Here is a 17201-nt window from a genome sequence, read left to right as displayed (position 1 = left end):
GTAGGTTGCATTATGTTGTGTCGCAAGTGGGAACCAAACTTTACTTCAGCAGTGCGTATCATGTATTTTAATACCGGCACGTGTGTATGTTTCAATGCGTGATTCTTTGACTAGATGATACCTGCGTAGTAGTTTAGCGGCGAAAAGAGCGCAAATAAATAATACTGTAAAACACATGTAACAAACCAAATATCGGGTAATTATAATGCCACTTTGAATTTATTATGAAATTATAAACAGAACTACAACAGATCATGTTTTCAGTCAGACATAGTAAGTACACGAACTTAAAGTCGTCACTAGCGACCTTTAGTAATTCATTCATTCATTTCATACCCTCACCACTGAATAGCATGGCTAACAATTAAGGGTGTTCACACGTCAGGGGTAAGACTAGCGTATTGTAAGGCTTCCATGTAAACAGCAGTAAACTGAAGCGTATCTCGGATTGACCTTTGTTTATGGTGGTAAGATAAAACGTTAGAAACTATATCAGTTGACTAAAAAATAAGCTAAATGTACTAAATAACAATAATTGAATTAGAACATCCGGGCAAGTAACATAGACAAAACAGTGGCAAGTATACTAATGGTTAGGCTATCAACACCAGACGTACAGTCACAATCACTCTTGGGCTTTTCTGTCCATATAGGACACTCGTCTTTATTGTTCATGCAATCGAGTATCTTCAAAGCCTCTCTTTCGCCGCTGCGCTGCCCGCCAATTATATACCCATTGTAGATATCGTCGGTGTGTTCCCCGCCAAAGAATACCTGGCCGACTCTAGATTGCATCTTTTTAAAGCATTCTTCCGACACTTCCACTGGCCAGTTGGAATAAGCGCCATACGTTAAAGGGTTGTTACTCCATCCAGAGTGGATGATTTCAGCTGGGGCCGTCGCCGCGTTGCCAAACAGGGTCTGAAGGATAGCGGTGATCTCTGCACTGGTTTCACTTAAAGGCTGGTGCTCGATGCGTCTAGCTTCGTTTCCAGTCACAAAGGCTAAGAGCATATTGGTGCCGCTTGGGAACAATCCTAAAACAAGTATGAAAGGAAAAAACCGTTACGTATTTACATAATTATAGACGGCAGTACATAATATTACTAGACGGCGATACATTACTAGACGGCGATACTTATTTCTAGACGGCGAATATTTTTGACGGCTATAGCAAAGATTGTATAGCGCCGCTACCCGATACATAATATTCTAGACGCGCGATACATTATATTCTAGACGGCGATACCTAATATTAGGCCTCCTAGACGGCTATACATATAATTACTAGACGGCTATACATATAATTACTAGACGGCGATACATATAATTACTAGACGGCGATACATATAATTACTAGACGGCGATACATAATATTACTAGACGGCGATACATAATATTACTAGACGGCGATACATAATATTACTAGACGGCGATACATAATATTACTAGACGGCGATACATAATATTACTAGACGGCGATACATTATATTACTAGACGGCGATACCTAATATTACTAGACGGCGATACCTAATATTCTAGACGGCGATACATATATTTTAGACGGCGATTCGATTTCATATTTATACAAATAACATTTTGGAATATTTGGTATGTTATTATACAATACTTCAGCTTAATTTTAGTTTCAAACAAAACGTGATGATTTTATCAACGATTTTACAGGTTTTTGGCGCAAAAAAAAAAACAGTTTCGTATATTAAATATGGTCTATAAAACCCACTATATTCAGAATCGACTGACCAAAACGCCTCAGATGCCATCTCTGGGCGTCTAGAACATTTTCCAGGGGGAGAATGCCCCGGGGACCCTCCCCCGGGGACCCTCCCCCGGGGTAGATTATCGGCCCCTCTTATCAAAATCATAGATCCACCCCTGAAAAGACTTTTACTACCGTACCATACCTTGAGCTTGAAGATTGTAGAAGATTGGAAAATACCCTCTTCTCTCATGGGCATAAATAAACCATTCATCAGTAGGCCAGAATTGAGTATCAAAGCGCATGAAGATTTTCGTAAAATCTCCCATGATAAATTTAAACAGTTCTTCAATTTTCCAATCAGGGAGATCTGGTTGGAACTCAACGGCACTGTTCTGCAACACTCCGAGACTAACCGTCAGCAACACCTGGTCACCAGTAAACGTTGAACCGTCAGAGGTTGTCACGACAACTCTGTCACCAGAGTAATTGATAGTAGTAACACGTTTGTTCAGATGCAAACGGCCTCTGCAAAAACAATAACAAATATTTATTTTTATTTATTTATTTAAACAATATTTTACGAGGGTGGTCCATCTGAGCCGATCATAAACAAAATAAAAAATAAAGCACAAACAAATTAGAATCAAAAATTAAATTGGCCCTCTCTCAAAAGAAAAGAAAAAAGAAGCAACTAAACAAGAAGATGGTTCTTGAGCAAAAATTTGAAGGAAGAGTAATTTAAGCAAGTCGGATACCTAAAGGAAGAGAATTAAAAAAAGTTATGATTTTAGTCATACCGTAGGCATACGACATAATGTATTGACAAATTAAACAATATGGCATAATTTAGATCACCAGGCATTGGCCCGAAGGTTGAGCATCTGTTTTGGCAAGAGGAGAAAGCTCATGGTCACATAAAATATACAGAACGATTTTTAGGGTTGAATCCAAATGATATCAATAAAATAATTTTGGATTTTATTGTATGTACCTTTTTAACAATTGTCAAATAGCGCTTAATCAAAGAGCAGCAAATTTCGGACGTGGACATTCTACGCGAGATCTGATATTATGAAGGGACGGGAAGAAGCTAATATTAACCTCCCATAATTTATTTTGTGGTCAATTGCCTCCGCCTGCGTGAAATCAAACCTGCGACTTTGCAGTAATGTTGCGTCGTCGGTTCCCACTTGTGATTACGCAATACAGTACATTGCGTCGATACGTCGCTGCGTTAAGCTTGGTTCCCACTAGAACGTAACGCAAGGACGTAAACGCAACGCAAGCGTTTTAACCAATGACAAGCGAAGTTATAGACAGTTAGCAATCACAAGCGAATAAGCCATCGCTTGTGATTGGTCAATTCACTTGCGTTGCGTTACGTCCTTGCGTTGCGTCGCTAGTGGGAACCACGCTTTACGTTGTGTTCTAGTGGGAACCACGCTTTACAGCAGGACAACGCAAGGACGTAAGCGTGTTGACCAATGAAAGCAACAGTTTAAATAATCCATTGCCTGCGATTGGTCAAACCACTTGCATTACGCTTCGTTCTTGCGTTGCGTCCAATACAGTGGGAACAAGCCTGTGTTTGATATTGCATTTAGGTCTAAGCACATCACAAACTAGAAAGCCACTCCGAGAGTGCATACCTCCGCCTACTGTAAAATTCTCCTACATAAGATTTCTCCGGGGAAAAAAAATAGATATATATTTGCGTGTGTCTTAATGCTGTTTGTGATTTAGGCTAATTTCACTACAAGCATGTGTATGCGAGTTTGGTGCAATGGTTATGTAACAAGCCTTTCAATTAACAATAGCTTCAGTTGACTAACAATAGAACAGCAACGCGAAAATCAAACGAGTGAATTTGAAAAGAAATAGGTTTTTTAAACTACTAGCATCAACAAAGGTGCACATTAAATCAAATTATGTTTTAAAATTACAAATCACAAATTATAACTCTTGCCTCGAACGAAGTTTTTTAGACAAGTAGTTCTCGAGAAAATGCAATTTCAGTTTACTTGTTACTGCTCGCCGGCTTTTGAAAAATTCTGTCCTATCTTTTAACACTAGCAGGTCTGAAATGTTTAATAAAAAGTTGTCCAGAATTGGGACCATGGTCCCAAAATTTAATGGAATGGTCCTTGACCACATATCTATCTGTATATTCATTTTGGTAAAGATCCTGTAATTACGTTTTGAGTAATCTTGCTAACAAACAGACAGACAGACAGACAGACAGACAGACAGACAGACAGACAAACACACGAGATCGATTACATATACCTCCTTGGCGGAGGTAAACTATATAAGTTATACGTTAAACACACACGTGACATCAACACACGTGACTTACTCAAATGCTGGATCATTAAAAAGAAATTCACTTGATGCGTTGAAGATGAACTTGAATCCTCGTGGATCTTTAACAAAAAGCACACTCTCATCGGCAGGAAGTAATGCGGTCGATTTAGTTGACGTTACCTGTGAATGTAAAAATAAAAATAGATTAGAATGTGGGTTCTGTAAAGCCCGTTTCCACCACTAGCTACGCATCAGCATTTAACGTGGCAATTGTTTCATATAAAGCTTGGTTCACACTAGAAAAACATCTGTTGCAACGCAATGTTCTTACACGCACTAGTCCTAGTGGGAACCAAGCTCTAAAAGCCCTCGATCGTGAAAGGCACTGCGTGTGCTTTGGCGGCCAGATGCCTACATTCTGAAAAATGGAAAAACTTGTTTTAAGGTTCGTAATGATAGGGTACAAAAATGATCCAAATGATTCGTTGTGCGACAGCACACATATTTAATATACGGTCAAGATAAATACAAAATAATTGCCGCCAACGTAAAGTACAGATTGCGCGACATTATCGGCTCCGTTATCGTTATCGTGGTATAGTAGGGTGAGGTCATGAAGGTAAATGCGCAGACGGACCGTTACGAGTACTCGTTCTACCCAGCTGGGATACGAAATTATAACAAAAGGTTTTGTAAGATACTGTATAGTTCTTTTATATTTTTTAAGGCAAGCCAAGATATGAACATAGGTCCATAATGAGCATTATTGTATGTAATTTCCATTATGATGTTGATATAAATTGTGCCGGTAGGCCTACACTACGTATATTAGTTCTGAAAAGACATTCTCAATCCTGAGGACGATCAAAGCATATTGATCGAAACGTCGAGAAACTCAATAGTTCTTTTCAGAAAGAATATAAGTGGTGTACCGCAAACTTTATATCAACATTTGATTTCGCCATGCAAACCTTCAAACAATAAGTTTCCATTATATTGGATAATAAAAGGAATCTGTAATCTGTAAACTAATGTCTAAAGATGAGCTCAAATCTTTAGTCTTCTCGTGCATGTATTTTTTTCTAAAATTTGTTTCCAATAAGAAACAGTGATCGTATACCTTTGAATCAAGACGAAATTCAACCAATCGAAGGATTTTAATTCTACTTATCGTAAATCTAAAAGGAAACAAATTCAAGGAGTGCCTAAATGCTCAATTTTTAATTGCTTTACTCACTGGTAAAATATACAATTCCCTGGCCTAACCCATACCCAACAAATAATTCGATATCGCTGTGTGTAGTTTTTTTGGGGTGATCGGAATTGGCCTTGAATCGGCTACAAACCGATCTGCATATTCAGTAGGCCAGCTACTACTATAAACTCAACATGGCCACACGGAAACCAGTGCGCTATATTCTATTTCAAACGCCCGGAAGGTTGAAATTTTGCATAAATAAAATGTCAATGTTCACTAAGCCCGTAACTAACAATATTGATTGGTTTCACAAATATTTATTTTGCATTATTAAGAATGTTTATTTAAAATAAATGGCGTCTTGATTTTACTATTCATGTTTATGGACCATGGCCTATTATAAAATGAGTCAATAACGCGCTACGATAACGCTGAGACTGTTAGGCCACGGTATACTACCATATTCATACTATGCAATGCTTGTATCCTGTTTCGGTATAACATTATCATTAAACATTGTACTTGGAAACAATGCTAAACAACTTCCGGTTAAATTTACTTTTTAATAATACACGCGTCATAGCTAGTCCAAGAGCATTAGGGTTTGACCCGGAAATTTCTGGTAACAAGCTAATTTTTTCAGGAAAGGTCGAGAACTATGATTGGAACATCATACTAAAAGTCCCGAAAAATCCTCCTTGTGCTCTCCGAGAAATCCAAGATGGCGTCCAAAATGGCTGCCATTTTAAATTGATCTATAACTTTGTAACCGCTTGTCGTAGAGTATCGATTTTGGTGTCAAATAGTTCACAATATATACATTCCTATTTGCTCTAACAGAAAATTTTGTCAAAAAATGGCCGCTACTACAGTTTCTGGCAGTTTGACCTTTGACCTGGTCTTATCATATCTCGGTAATGGCTTGTCATAGAGAATTAAGATTAGGCCCAAATTGTTTAGACCATGCATATTTTTATTTGGTGTAATGAAATATTTTATCCCAAAATGATCGGAAGTGAGGTTATTGACCTCTTATTGACCTATTCATATCTCTTTACCGTATATCAAGAAATATTTGTCGTAGAGCATTACTTTTGGTGTCAAATTGTTTGGAACATATACATTTCTATTTAGTCTAATACAACAGTTTGCCCTAAAATGCTCGGAAGTAAGTTAATTTATTGAAAACTTTAAAAATCAAAGAGCTACATACTAGGCAGAGGATATGAGTACTATAGAAAAAATCTAAATTTTAACTCTGCCTTAAAACATGTTTTGGGCATAGCACATCACCAGGTAACCTTGAGGGTAAATTTTCCTGTAAGGGTATGAACTATACAAGAAAAAACCAAAATAATCATTTATTTAACTTCGATAGAACAAAGAATATCATGGGACACGTTAATTGAAATTCTCATACTAGTTATGGTTGAAAAGTTATTGCTACAAAATGTCACCTATATGTAGATGTCATGAATACATTTTAAATGCGTTATTCGTCTGTAACTCGCATTACAGTACATACGCGAATTAGTGCTTTTGTTGAAATCACGTCGTTATTTTTATTATTATTATTATAGAGATTATGATATTTATTTTTGTTAAGAGAATTAGAAATTTTATGTAATTTAGGAAATGTATAGACTTTATGATACTGTGAGTGTGAGAATGAAATGTTCAGGTCATATACATTTCGCATGGAATTGCTCAATTGGCAGGGAACACTATGTACATGGCATATATTATACTCCGGATTGTCAAAAACTAAATGTTAAAGACCATTTTATTTGTAAAAATAATGCATTTTAAAACATGAAACCAGGTCATTCCTTGTTTTAAAAGAGAATGCACTCTTGAATGTTCTCTAACCTCATAACTTTTGGACAAACATGCAACAACACCCATACATATGAACATGATGATAATGATGTGAAAGAAGCAACAAACACCAAGATGTTGAAGATGCAACATCAGATGATGAATGAATGTAACAGAATGCTGCTGAAGTGTTTTAAAGACCCTTTATTTTGCATATTTTTAATATTTAATAAATCATATATAGGGCATATGGCGATACTTTAAACAGTTAAATATGTAACTGGGGGACTTAGCATGTGAGAGGTACCGGGATCATTGCCCGGGTATTCCAATCTATTTTTCATAGATTTCAGCAAATTAAGTTTACATTAGGAATAGAAAGTAATTATTATATTTTTAATATTAATATAAGAATTTAACTACACACATGACGGCAGTAAAACAAAGTAAATTGTAGGTTTTTATTTCCTTTGGAAAACTTTACTGGACATTTAGTTTGGTTTCACCATTATTAGCAGAAATACATAAAGTTGAATATAGGAATCTGTTTACTCAGACCAAGTTATCAAAGAACCAAGAGGTTTAAACCAATTAATTAAACCTAAACAAAAATGATACTGTGTTTAATGGTGTTTGTAAGTTTGCTATTTGTCAGAGATGTTACAGCAGAAGAACAGGACGTTGAGTTTGATTCACTGTATTATTCCAACAAAAATGGGATGCAACCTGTGAAGATCATACCGTCAAGTAAAGAGTATAATGTTTCATTATTATATAGTGAATATAGTCTTGGCTACAAAACTTCCAACAATACTCATCAAAGTTGACAAATGTTAAATGTGAACTGTTCATCTCCTTCAATGCACAAGATACTGGAATTTACACCTGCCAAGATGATAATCAGTATTTTCTGATTCCTTCCCTTGTCACAAGAAAGGATATGAAAGATCCTAATTGGAGAATTGCCTGTGAAGACTTGGAAGAGTACATCATAGAAGGTGAACAGGTAACAATCAAATGTAAAGTGAAACGGATAACAAAACCAAACAAAAATTATCAAATGACAATTGGATGGATCCAAGGGAAAAATACCATTAAAAAGTCGTATAATTTATATAGGAACACAAGGGCATTGCCTTTTAATCAGACATTTAAAGGGTATGAACGGGGAGATGGTATATTCTTTTACTGTGTTACCGAATTGAAAATTGAAAACCATCGGTGCTATACATTACTTTTAAAAGTTTACCCTAGTCAATTAAGAGTGAACATAAAGACAATACATGGACATTGCTTTAAGTGTGAGGCTACAGATGGATCTGGTGATAAACACTATACTTGGATGTTAAATGGACAAAACATAAATGGCAATGAAAGTCTAAGATGCTTCACCAACTTAACAGCTGGTGATTACGTTGTAAAATGTCTGGTGACAACTACTGCTCAAAGCAGCTCTGATGAGATAGAATTTACAGTGAAAGACAGTATGCCTACGCTAAATGATGCAACTGCTAATTTCAATAACGTAAGCATAATAATAACAATAATATATACATCAACCACAGTCATTCTGTTGATAGTAGTGTTTATTCTCATTTATCTATTAAAGAAAAAGTGTGGCAACAACACTTCACAACCTGATGGAACTAGTAATAATATAAATGCTCATTATAATAGCTTAGACACTGCTAATGTTCCATATGCAATGAGTGATGGTGAGGTGTATGACACAACTGATGATACGACACGAAATAGTGAGAATGACAATGAACATACATATGAAGAAACTAACAGAGAAGAAGTCACCAGAAATTCAGCAAGGACCAAATAAAATCTGAATCTGTAAAAGAAAGTCTATGCATGCCAAGTAAAGAGTATGACTTGAAATACCTAGGGTATATTCTCTTTTTATCATAAATAAGCCATACAACGAACATTTAAAGCAAGGAATGTTTCAAAATGCATTATTTTTACAAAGTCAACAAGGCCATATACATGGCTGCAGTCGCGTGCGTAAATTTGAGTTATTGTTTACTGACCGACCGACCGATGTGTTCACATTTTTAAAAACATTTATATTTTCCTCCAAGTAATAAATAATATCCAGTGTCAAAATAACGAAAAAATATGAATATGAGTTAGTGTTTACCGACTGACCAACCGACCGAAATTGCTGAAAAAGTTAAAAAATGTTGAAAAATGTTTAAAAACATTTATATTTGCCTACAAGTATTAATATCCAGTGTCAAAATAACGAAAAAATATGAATATGAGTTAGTGTTTACTGACTGATCAACCGACCGAAATTGCTGAAAAAGTTAAAAAATGTTTAAAAACATTTATATTTGCCTACAAGTATTAATATCCAGTGTCAAAATAACGAAAAAATATTAATATGAGTTAGTGTTTACTGACTGACCAACCGACCGAAATTGCTGAAAAAGTTAAAAAACGTTGAAAAATGTTTTAAAACATTTATATTTGCCTACAAGTATTAATATCCGGTGTCAAAATAACGAAAAAATATGAATATGAGTTAGTGTTTACCGACCGACATAGTTTGCACGCAACTCAAAGTTGCATATAAATGGTCGGATATGTGCTGTGTACATAGGTATTTGCCAATTGTCTTTTGTTTACTTAACCAACTTTGATTAGCCACTGTGACAGTTATTCTTTGTAATTTATTGACTTTATATTTTCTTTTTGTAACAATTCACTTTACCTGATGATGTGCTATGCCCAAAACATGTTTTAAGGCAGAGTTAAAACTTTGATTTTACCTACATTATTCATATCCTCTGCCTATGCAGCTCTTTGATTTTTTAAGTTTTCAATAAATTAACTTACTTCCGAGCATTTGAGGGCAAACTGTTGTATTAGACTAAATAGAAATGTATATGTTCCAAACAATATGACACCAAAAGTAATGCTCTACGACAAATATTTCTTGAGATACGGTAAAGAGATTTGAATAGGTCAATAAGAGGTCAATAACCTCACTTCCGGTCATTTTGGGATAAAATATTTCATTACACCAAATAAAAATATGCATGTTCTGAACAATTTGGGCCTAATCTTAATTCTCTATGACAAGCCATTACCGAGATATGATAAGACCAGGTCAAAGGTCAAACTGCCAGAAACTGTAGTAGCGGCCATTTTTTGACAAAATTTTCTGTTAGAGCAAATAGGAATGTATATATTGTGAACTATTTGACACCAAAATCGATACTCTACGACAAGCGGTTACAAAGGTATAGACCAATTTAAAATGGCAGCCATTTTGGACGCCATCTTGGATTTCTCGGAGAGCACAAGAAGGATTTTTCGGGACTTTTAGTATGATGTTCCAATCATAGTTCTCAACCTTTCCTGAAAAAATTAGCTTGTTACCAGAAATTTCCGGGTCTGCCTATACTTATGAACTAATGCTCTTGGACTAAGCTGTTCTTCCCGTTATCGTCTGCTGTGATCTTCACGAACAATGCGTAGACCCGGATTGTACTGACATTATCTAGTACGTACTTACATTGTATTGTTTTGACAGACGTGATTCACTTTGACAGATACCGATATTGATCTAAACCTATGGTAAAGTTTATTAGTTGTTCTATTTTGTCCTTTCTTATGCTTGATTAACAGTTTTATTTAATGTCATTGAACGTTTGTAACATGATCGATTAGCTGGTGGATTTAATTATCGATCAAGTTATAACCACATCACCATAACACATCTTATTATAGCTATCGACATATTGCATCCGATTAATAATGGATACAAACTGAAAGTATTGTTCACAATCAACAACTATATCTAAACGGAAAGTAAGTAGGCCCCTGGACTTATTTCCCTGTAGTCGTCGTGTCGTGAATCGTGATGTAAATAGACTCGGCGGCTCACCACACAAGTAACGTAGCCTATAATATTAATGTTCAGATAATAAAATACAAGCGAGGTTAAATCTAAATCCCTGAAACTACTATTTTATACAATGGACAGTGTTTCGTTTATTCAATAAAAAGTACACGCACTTCTGTAGTCAGGTCCAGCGAGAGGATATATTAATTAAGGCCACGCCTATAAAATAGGAACAGATTTGTGTGACCTTGAAAATTTGCATTTAAGAAATCACCAGCACGTTACGTAGACCGGAAATGGTAAAACTCACCGCTGGAATGTCTGCCCATTCAAAATCAAAATCAAACCACTCGATGGCTTTCTCAACAGGTGTTTTTGGCAGCCATCCGCCCAGACGAAGACTTGTACGCTGCGAGATGTCTGGCTTTTTCTCATCGATTAATTCCTGTGCTTTTTCTTTCATATACTCAATGGCAGCTTCAAATCTTTCCCAGATCGGGTCTGTAGAATCTGTAACATCGGTTCCCGTCTGGTTGTACACCAGCAAAGAATCGAAGTTAGACACATGGTGTTCAATCCCTAGATCTTTAACGACTTTTACTATTGAGGTATTTCCCGGTTGTGCCCAACTTGCTCCGATATCCACATTTGTTCCAGCAAAAGGAACGTCGGTTACTCGTCCGCCGATTTGGTCAGCTCCTTCAATGATTATAAAATCATCCATTCCTTTCTCATGGAAAATCTCAGCAGCTCTCAGACCTGATGCACCAGCTCCGATGATAATAACTTTAGCGTCATTTTCGGAACGGACGAGAAGAAGGCCGAAAAGAATCACTGCTACCCGTAATAAGAACATGCTGATAAATTGGTGTGGACACTTCAGCACCTACTATACAAATAACACCAAACCACACTATGCCTTCGCTTTACACTTTTTCTTTAACGCTTGACTGATTTTAACCTAATAACCCCAATTGACTTTCACGTTTGTTTCAGCCGACGCGTCGACGACCTGCTGCCCTTTGAAAACCTTAAAGGGATAGTCAACCATTATAACCACATTAAACAAATAAGAACAAAACACACTGTATAGGCCTACTGTAAATTACACCTACAATATAGTCGCGCAAATGAGCTCCGTTAAACACAGTCCTATAACGTGCGCGAGTAGGCCTATAGGCGTACACCTTCGTCTACTTACAATACGTTTTCTATTTTAATGTAGGCATACAGAGAGCGTGACTTCTGCGTACATTTTACATGACTCACTCAAGAAATGAATCAGTCAGTCAACATTACATAAATTATGTAATGAAAAAAAAAACACTGAAAATTGGTAGGATTTCATATTTGACGGTAGACGCGAAGGAGACAAGATGTCGTCAGCAGCAAAATTATTTTAAAAGGATCGAAATAATAATGTGAAATAGCTACTTTAATTTGTTTCGCTTCTACTTCCTATTCTACCTTATTTAACTTTCAACACAATGACAAGGAGTTGCGTTACAAAACTAATTTCCCCGCCTACGTATGTAAGCTTACGACCCTACTTCATAAAGCGTGGTTCCCACTAGCGACGCAACGCAAGGACGTAACGCAACGCAAGTGAATTGACCAATCACAAGCGATGGCTTATTCGCTTGTGATTGCTAACTGTCTATAACTTCGCTTGTCATTGGTTAAAACGCTTGCGTTGCGTTTACGTCCTTGCGTTACGTTCTAGTGGGAACCAAGCTTTAATCCCGATACCCACTTGGGATGCAACACAAGGGCGTAGAGTAAGCACAACGAAAGTGAGTAATTGACCGCGTACAAAACCGCCGACAGTTTGAACGATCCATCGCCTCGTGATTGGCCAAGTTACTTGCGGCGCGCTAAAGCTTGGTTCCCACTAGGACGCAACGCAAGGACGTAGACGCAACGCAAGCGAGTTGACCAATCTCACGCGACTGTTCGAATAAGCTATCGCTTGTGATTGGTAAAATCACTTTGCGTTGCGTTACGTCCTTGCGTTGCGTCCTAGTGGAAAACCAAGCTTAAACGTCCTTGCGTTGCGTCCAAGTGGAAACCAGTGAGCACGACCGAAAATACATGTAACAGACACAACGCAGCCGTGCAATAATGGCCTACACGTACATTCATGAGGTGGATATGTATTGCACGCTAAACTGTCGTAGAAAAATAGATACATTTTTGATAGAGATGCGGTATCTTTTTTATTATACAATTTCTTATTTTCTCACTTTTTTAAATTTCAGTTTTATTAAAAATAGAGATCATTAACCAGTTCTATTTTTCAAAAACCGATGCACTTTTATATTTAAAACAACTCTTAGCCACCAGGCCTTAATTCTCTTGCAAGTCTACTGACACAGTGCCGATGGTCAAGGCAGCAGTGCAATAATAAAACAACTTATAGTTAGACCTAGCCCAAGGCTAGCAAGATACCCTTGGTTAACCTTCGTAATTCAGGCATATGATTGAATATTTCAAAACTAGTAACAAAGTATAATGACCTCTGTTTATTTTGTTGCTCCATGGTTGTAGTATTAAGTTAATTAAGCTTTTAAGCCGTGGAAATCAAATTTGTTCAAATAGAATTAACTTGTTAACTTGTCCAAGGTCTGTAGGAATGTTACTGTCTTTTAAAATTGCGTTTCGACTTTTGTCTGTGTGTACGTGTTTCAGCTAAAGTATTATACGTATGAAACGCCATGTAGTCCTCAAGTTGCTTCCATTCAAGTGGACATCAAGCTTAAAGCTTAGGTACATGCATGAATTTTAAATATAATATCTGGTTAATTGTACATAAATCAAATATTTGTAACAGAAATCAAGACGAAAAAACATGAATTTCCCTTAATATGGTCAAATACAAAATTGGGCAAAATTCTGCCATAAAAACCAGGAAGACTTTTTTTTAGTAGTTAGGTAGTTAACCTAATGTAATAAGATGTCTGGTGACTCCCTAGAAGGTGAAAAAAGATGGTGGATAATACGGTGGATAATTTTTGCTATAGCATGAAAATAAAAATCTGAAGTTGAATAAAAATACCAGAAATGTAAAATTCAAGTTATATTACCTATATTTATTTTTTACCACACCGTTTAGTTTTCATAGATTTTTAAAATGCCTCTCTATTTACAAAATTTGTGTACAAAAGAATAGAGATTTTACTGTGTAATTTGAACTATCCCCCCACTGATAAGAAAGTGCTTATTTTCAACAAGCTCGAGTAACACAAATAAAATCCCAAAAATTATGAAACATAGGGGAAACTATAGATCGATAATTATTGGAATGTATGATCAATAGACATTTTTTGCCTGCACCTGGCCTTTAACTCCCTTGTGTATCGTTAACTCCGATGTAAATACATCGGAGTTGTATCAGATTGATCAATCTTTTTCTAAGTGGAGTTAGTACCATTATGAAGATGTTTTACCGGTGGATATTTGTGTAGTAAAAAACTAAACTAAGCTGTTTAAACATAAAGTCAAAGAATATTTTTAAAATGCGATGTAAAATGTATCATTATGTTCTTTTATGTATTTTTTCTTAAAATATTTGCGTTTATTATAATTTATTACTAAAATAATTATATTTAAAGATGTCTCAGTTAAATGTACATAAGGATTCAGATGGAAATAAGTTACACTGAAAATGTGAAACTTTATCTAATTATCCTTGGTTCATTTTTTTCTGTTTCTCTTGCTCGACGTCTTTTGATTTTTTGTGATATAATTATTTCTGGTGCTGTATTTTTTTAAAATGATGTATTTGTATGTTTTCTGTGCCATTGTAAAATGTATTTTATGTATGAACCGAATAAATTCAATCCTCAATCAATCAATCAATCAATCAAAACTGCAATTACGATAGTATAGGCCTGCTCTAAAATATTTTTAACTGAGTGGATTGCCATAAGGATCTCTTCATTCATCATTTTATAGGTATATGTATGGTGCGCCGAACTGTCATTATTCGCGAAATAGTTCTAATTGACATGAATATTTTAGTAGGATAAACTGAACAATTTGAATTCGTCTTTGGCTTACTGCTCACACAACCATAACACAACAGTAATAAATACTATAAAATAGTGCAATAAATCAGTAGTGAGTGTCCTGTTGTTATTAGGAATTTCCTTTGTCCTTTTATTACGCATAGTACGCGTGTTGATTGAAACTAATTAGACTTCCCCAAGTGTCTCTTGTTGTCTTTTACATGTTTTTAATCGGATGTCACGTCTGTCCATATTCTCCGAAACTAGATTCCATCCGTTTGAATCGAATTCCGCGGCCCACCTCCCCCAGTGGCGTAACGACTATGAGCGCTCTGGCTAAACCCAGGGGCCCGGAGCATTGGGCCTCTGAGCAGTGCCCAGAGCAAAAAACAGGCATCAAAATAGGCATATGCTGAAAAGGGGGTCACTTAGTGTTCCTAAACCAGGGGCCTCAGGCCTCTGCGTTACGCCACTGATTCCCCCATGCAGAATGAATGACCTAAACAATTCTTTCTTTTTTAAACAAATAATATATTTAGTCCACAGCCTCAGTTTAGTGTGCATTCAATGCAATACAGTAGCCTAGTTGGTTTCCGTTACTACTTCCAATTTATTAACGTTCAAATCAAGCCGGTCCACTCAGCGGATCCAGGATTTTGAAATAGTTGGGGGTTGCTGGCCGGGCCTAAAAGTAGTGAATGAAGTCATCAGCTTAATTTGATGTCCTATCTTTTGCATTACAATTTGCGAAATTTATAGGGACACCACACGCATCGCAGCCGCACCTGACAGTGTTAATACCAAAATACAATCTTTGGTAATACGTGTAGGCTATACACCGACGCGTGGTAGGGCCCAGTTAGGTGGTGTTTGTTGTTAATAGAACTTTAAGGACCCTACCACCCCGGACACGACGGCCGCAAACAATCGCGGAATCCATGGCATTGAATTTGTTCAATATACCGGAACTAGGTTTCTTCACAATATTTACAGGCTTTCATTTCTATATTATTTGATTGTCCAATAATTGGATTGGATATACCAACCACTATACATTATCTTTTATCATTCACTGAGGCATGAATGTAATAAAATGAAATGGCAAAACCGCCCCAAAACCGCTCCGGGGTTTCAACAGGATAAAAGTGACCTTGGTATACCCATATTATAGTCAGTATAAAGTTATGGCTCGAAAACACGATCGATTGATTTGGTATCGGTGACCCGATCTTTTATTATTGTTGTTACGAACCTTTTTGTTATAACTTACAAAAATGAAATTGTTCTCGCTTTAAGGGCCTTTCACACCTGTTTCGGCACGGGTCCGGTCCGGCAAATCGAAACGCCAATGTTTCCTTTTCACGACGCTCCACGCGGCTATGTGTCAATCGATATGCGCGTAGCCGCGTAGAAACGAAACATTGACGTTCGATTGGATTTGTCGGCGCCGGAACGGAACCGTGCCGGAACAGGTGTGAAAGATATTCTAATAGGCAAACGGGATTTATTATAGCTTTTTTTAAATTGTTGATCCATCCAATAAAATGTTGCTGCGCTCAACGAAAATAACGGGCGCCGGTGTTCAAAGGGAGGAAGGCATGACCTCGTCTGAACACACATCTCTCCTCGCATTGATTAAAGACCCATTTACACCCATTTATTAACTTTCAAATCAAGCCGGTCCACTCAGCGGATCCAGGACACCACAACACCACACGCATCGCCGCCGCACGTGACAGTGTTAATACCAAAATACGATCTTTGGTAATACGTGTAGGCTATACACCGACGCGTGGTAGGGCCCAGTTAGGTGGTGTTTGTTGTTAATAGAACTTTAAGGACCCTACTACCCCGGATGCGACGGCCGCAAACAATCGTGAAAGTCCATGGCATTACATTTGTTAAAATATACCGGAACTAGGTTTCTTCACAATATTTACAGGCTTTCATTTCTCTATTATTGGATTGTCCAATACTTGGATTGGATAAACCAACCACTATACATTATCTTTTATCATTCACTGAGGCATGAATGTAATAAAATGAAATGGCAAAACCGCCCCAAAACCGCTCCGGGGTTTCAACAGGATAAAAGTGACCTTGGTATACCCATATTATAGTCAGTATAAAGTTATGGCTCGAAAACACGATCGATTGATTTGGTATCGGTGACCCGATCTTTTATTATTGTTGTTACGAACTTTTTTGTTATAACTTACAAAAATGAAATTGTTCTCGCTTTAAGGGCCTTTCACACCTGTTCCGGCACGGGTCCGGTCCGGCAAATC

At 36.8% G+C, this 17201-nt stretch overlaps 1 protein-coding gene across 1 annotated transcript; it reads right to left on the bottom strand.

Annotated features, from left to right (window-relative positions):
- Window positions 1-200: 200 nt before the first annotated feature.
- LOC144848496 (uncharacterized) lies at window positions 201-11811 on the bottom strand. The gene is made up of 4 exons (XM_078705270.1): window positions 11217-11811; window positions 4081-4208; window positions 1927-2249; window positions 201-1037 (listed from the first exon to the last, which is right to left on the bottom strand). The coding sequence occupies exons 1-4, from the start codon at window positions 11760-11762 to the stop codon at window positions 541-543; spliced, it is 1494 nt and encodes a 497-aa protein (XP_078561396.1). The 5' UTR covers window positions 11763-11811; the 3' UTR covers window positions 201-540.
- Between the last annotated feature and the right edge of the window lie 5390 nt (window positions 11812-17201).

This window comes from Antedon bifida, chromosome 7, assembly GCF_963402885.1.
Source record: "Antedon bifida chromosome 7, ecAntBifi1.1, whole genome shotgun sequence".
NCBI lineage: Eukaryota > Metazoa > Echinodermata > Crinoidea > Comatulida > Antedonidae > Antedon > Antedon bifida.
This window is presented reverse-complemented; position numbering and strand designations above follow the sequence as displayed.

Bases quoted from the DNA above. Each gene is read 5' to 3' on its own strand.
- LOC144848496 (XM_078705270.1), bottom strand. From the start codon at position 11,762: ATGTTCTTATTACGGGTAGCAGTGATTCTTTTCGGCCTTCTTCTCGTC. The intron at 4,209-11,216 runs GTGAGTTTTACC...TTACATTCACAG, and splicing joins AATGGGCAGACATTCCAGCG to GTAACGTCAACTAAATCGAC. The intron at 1,038-1,926 runs GTATGGTACGGT...TACTTGTTTTAG, and splicing joins CTACAATCTTCAAGCTCAAG to GATTGTTCCCAAGCGGCACC.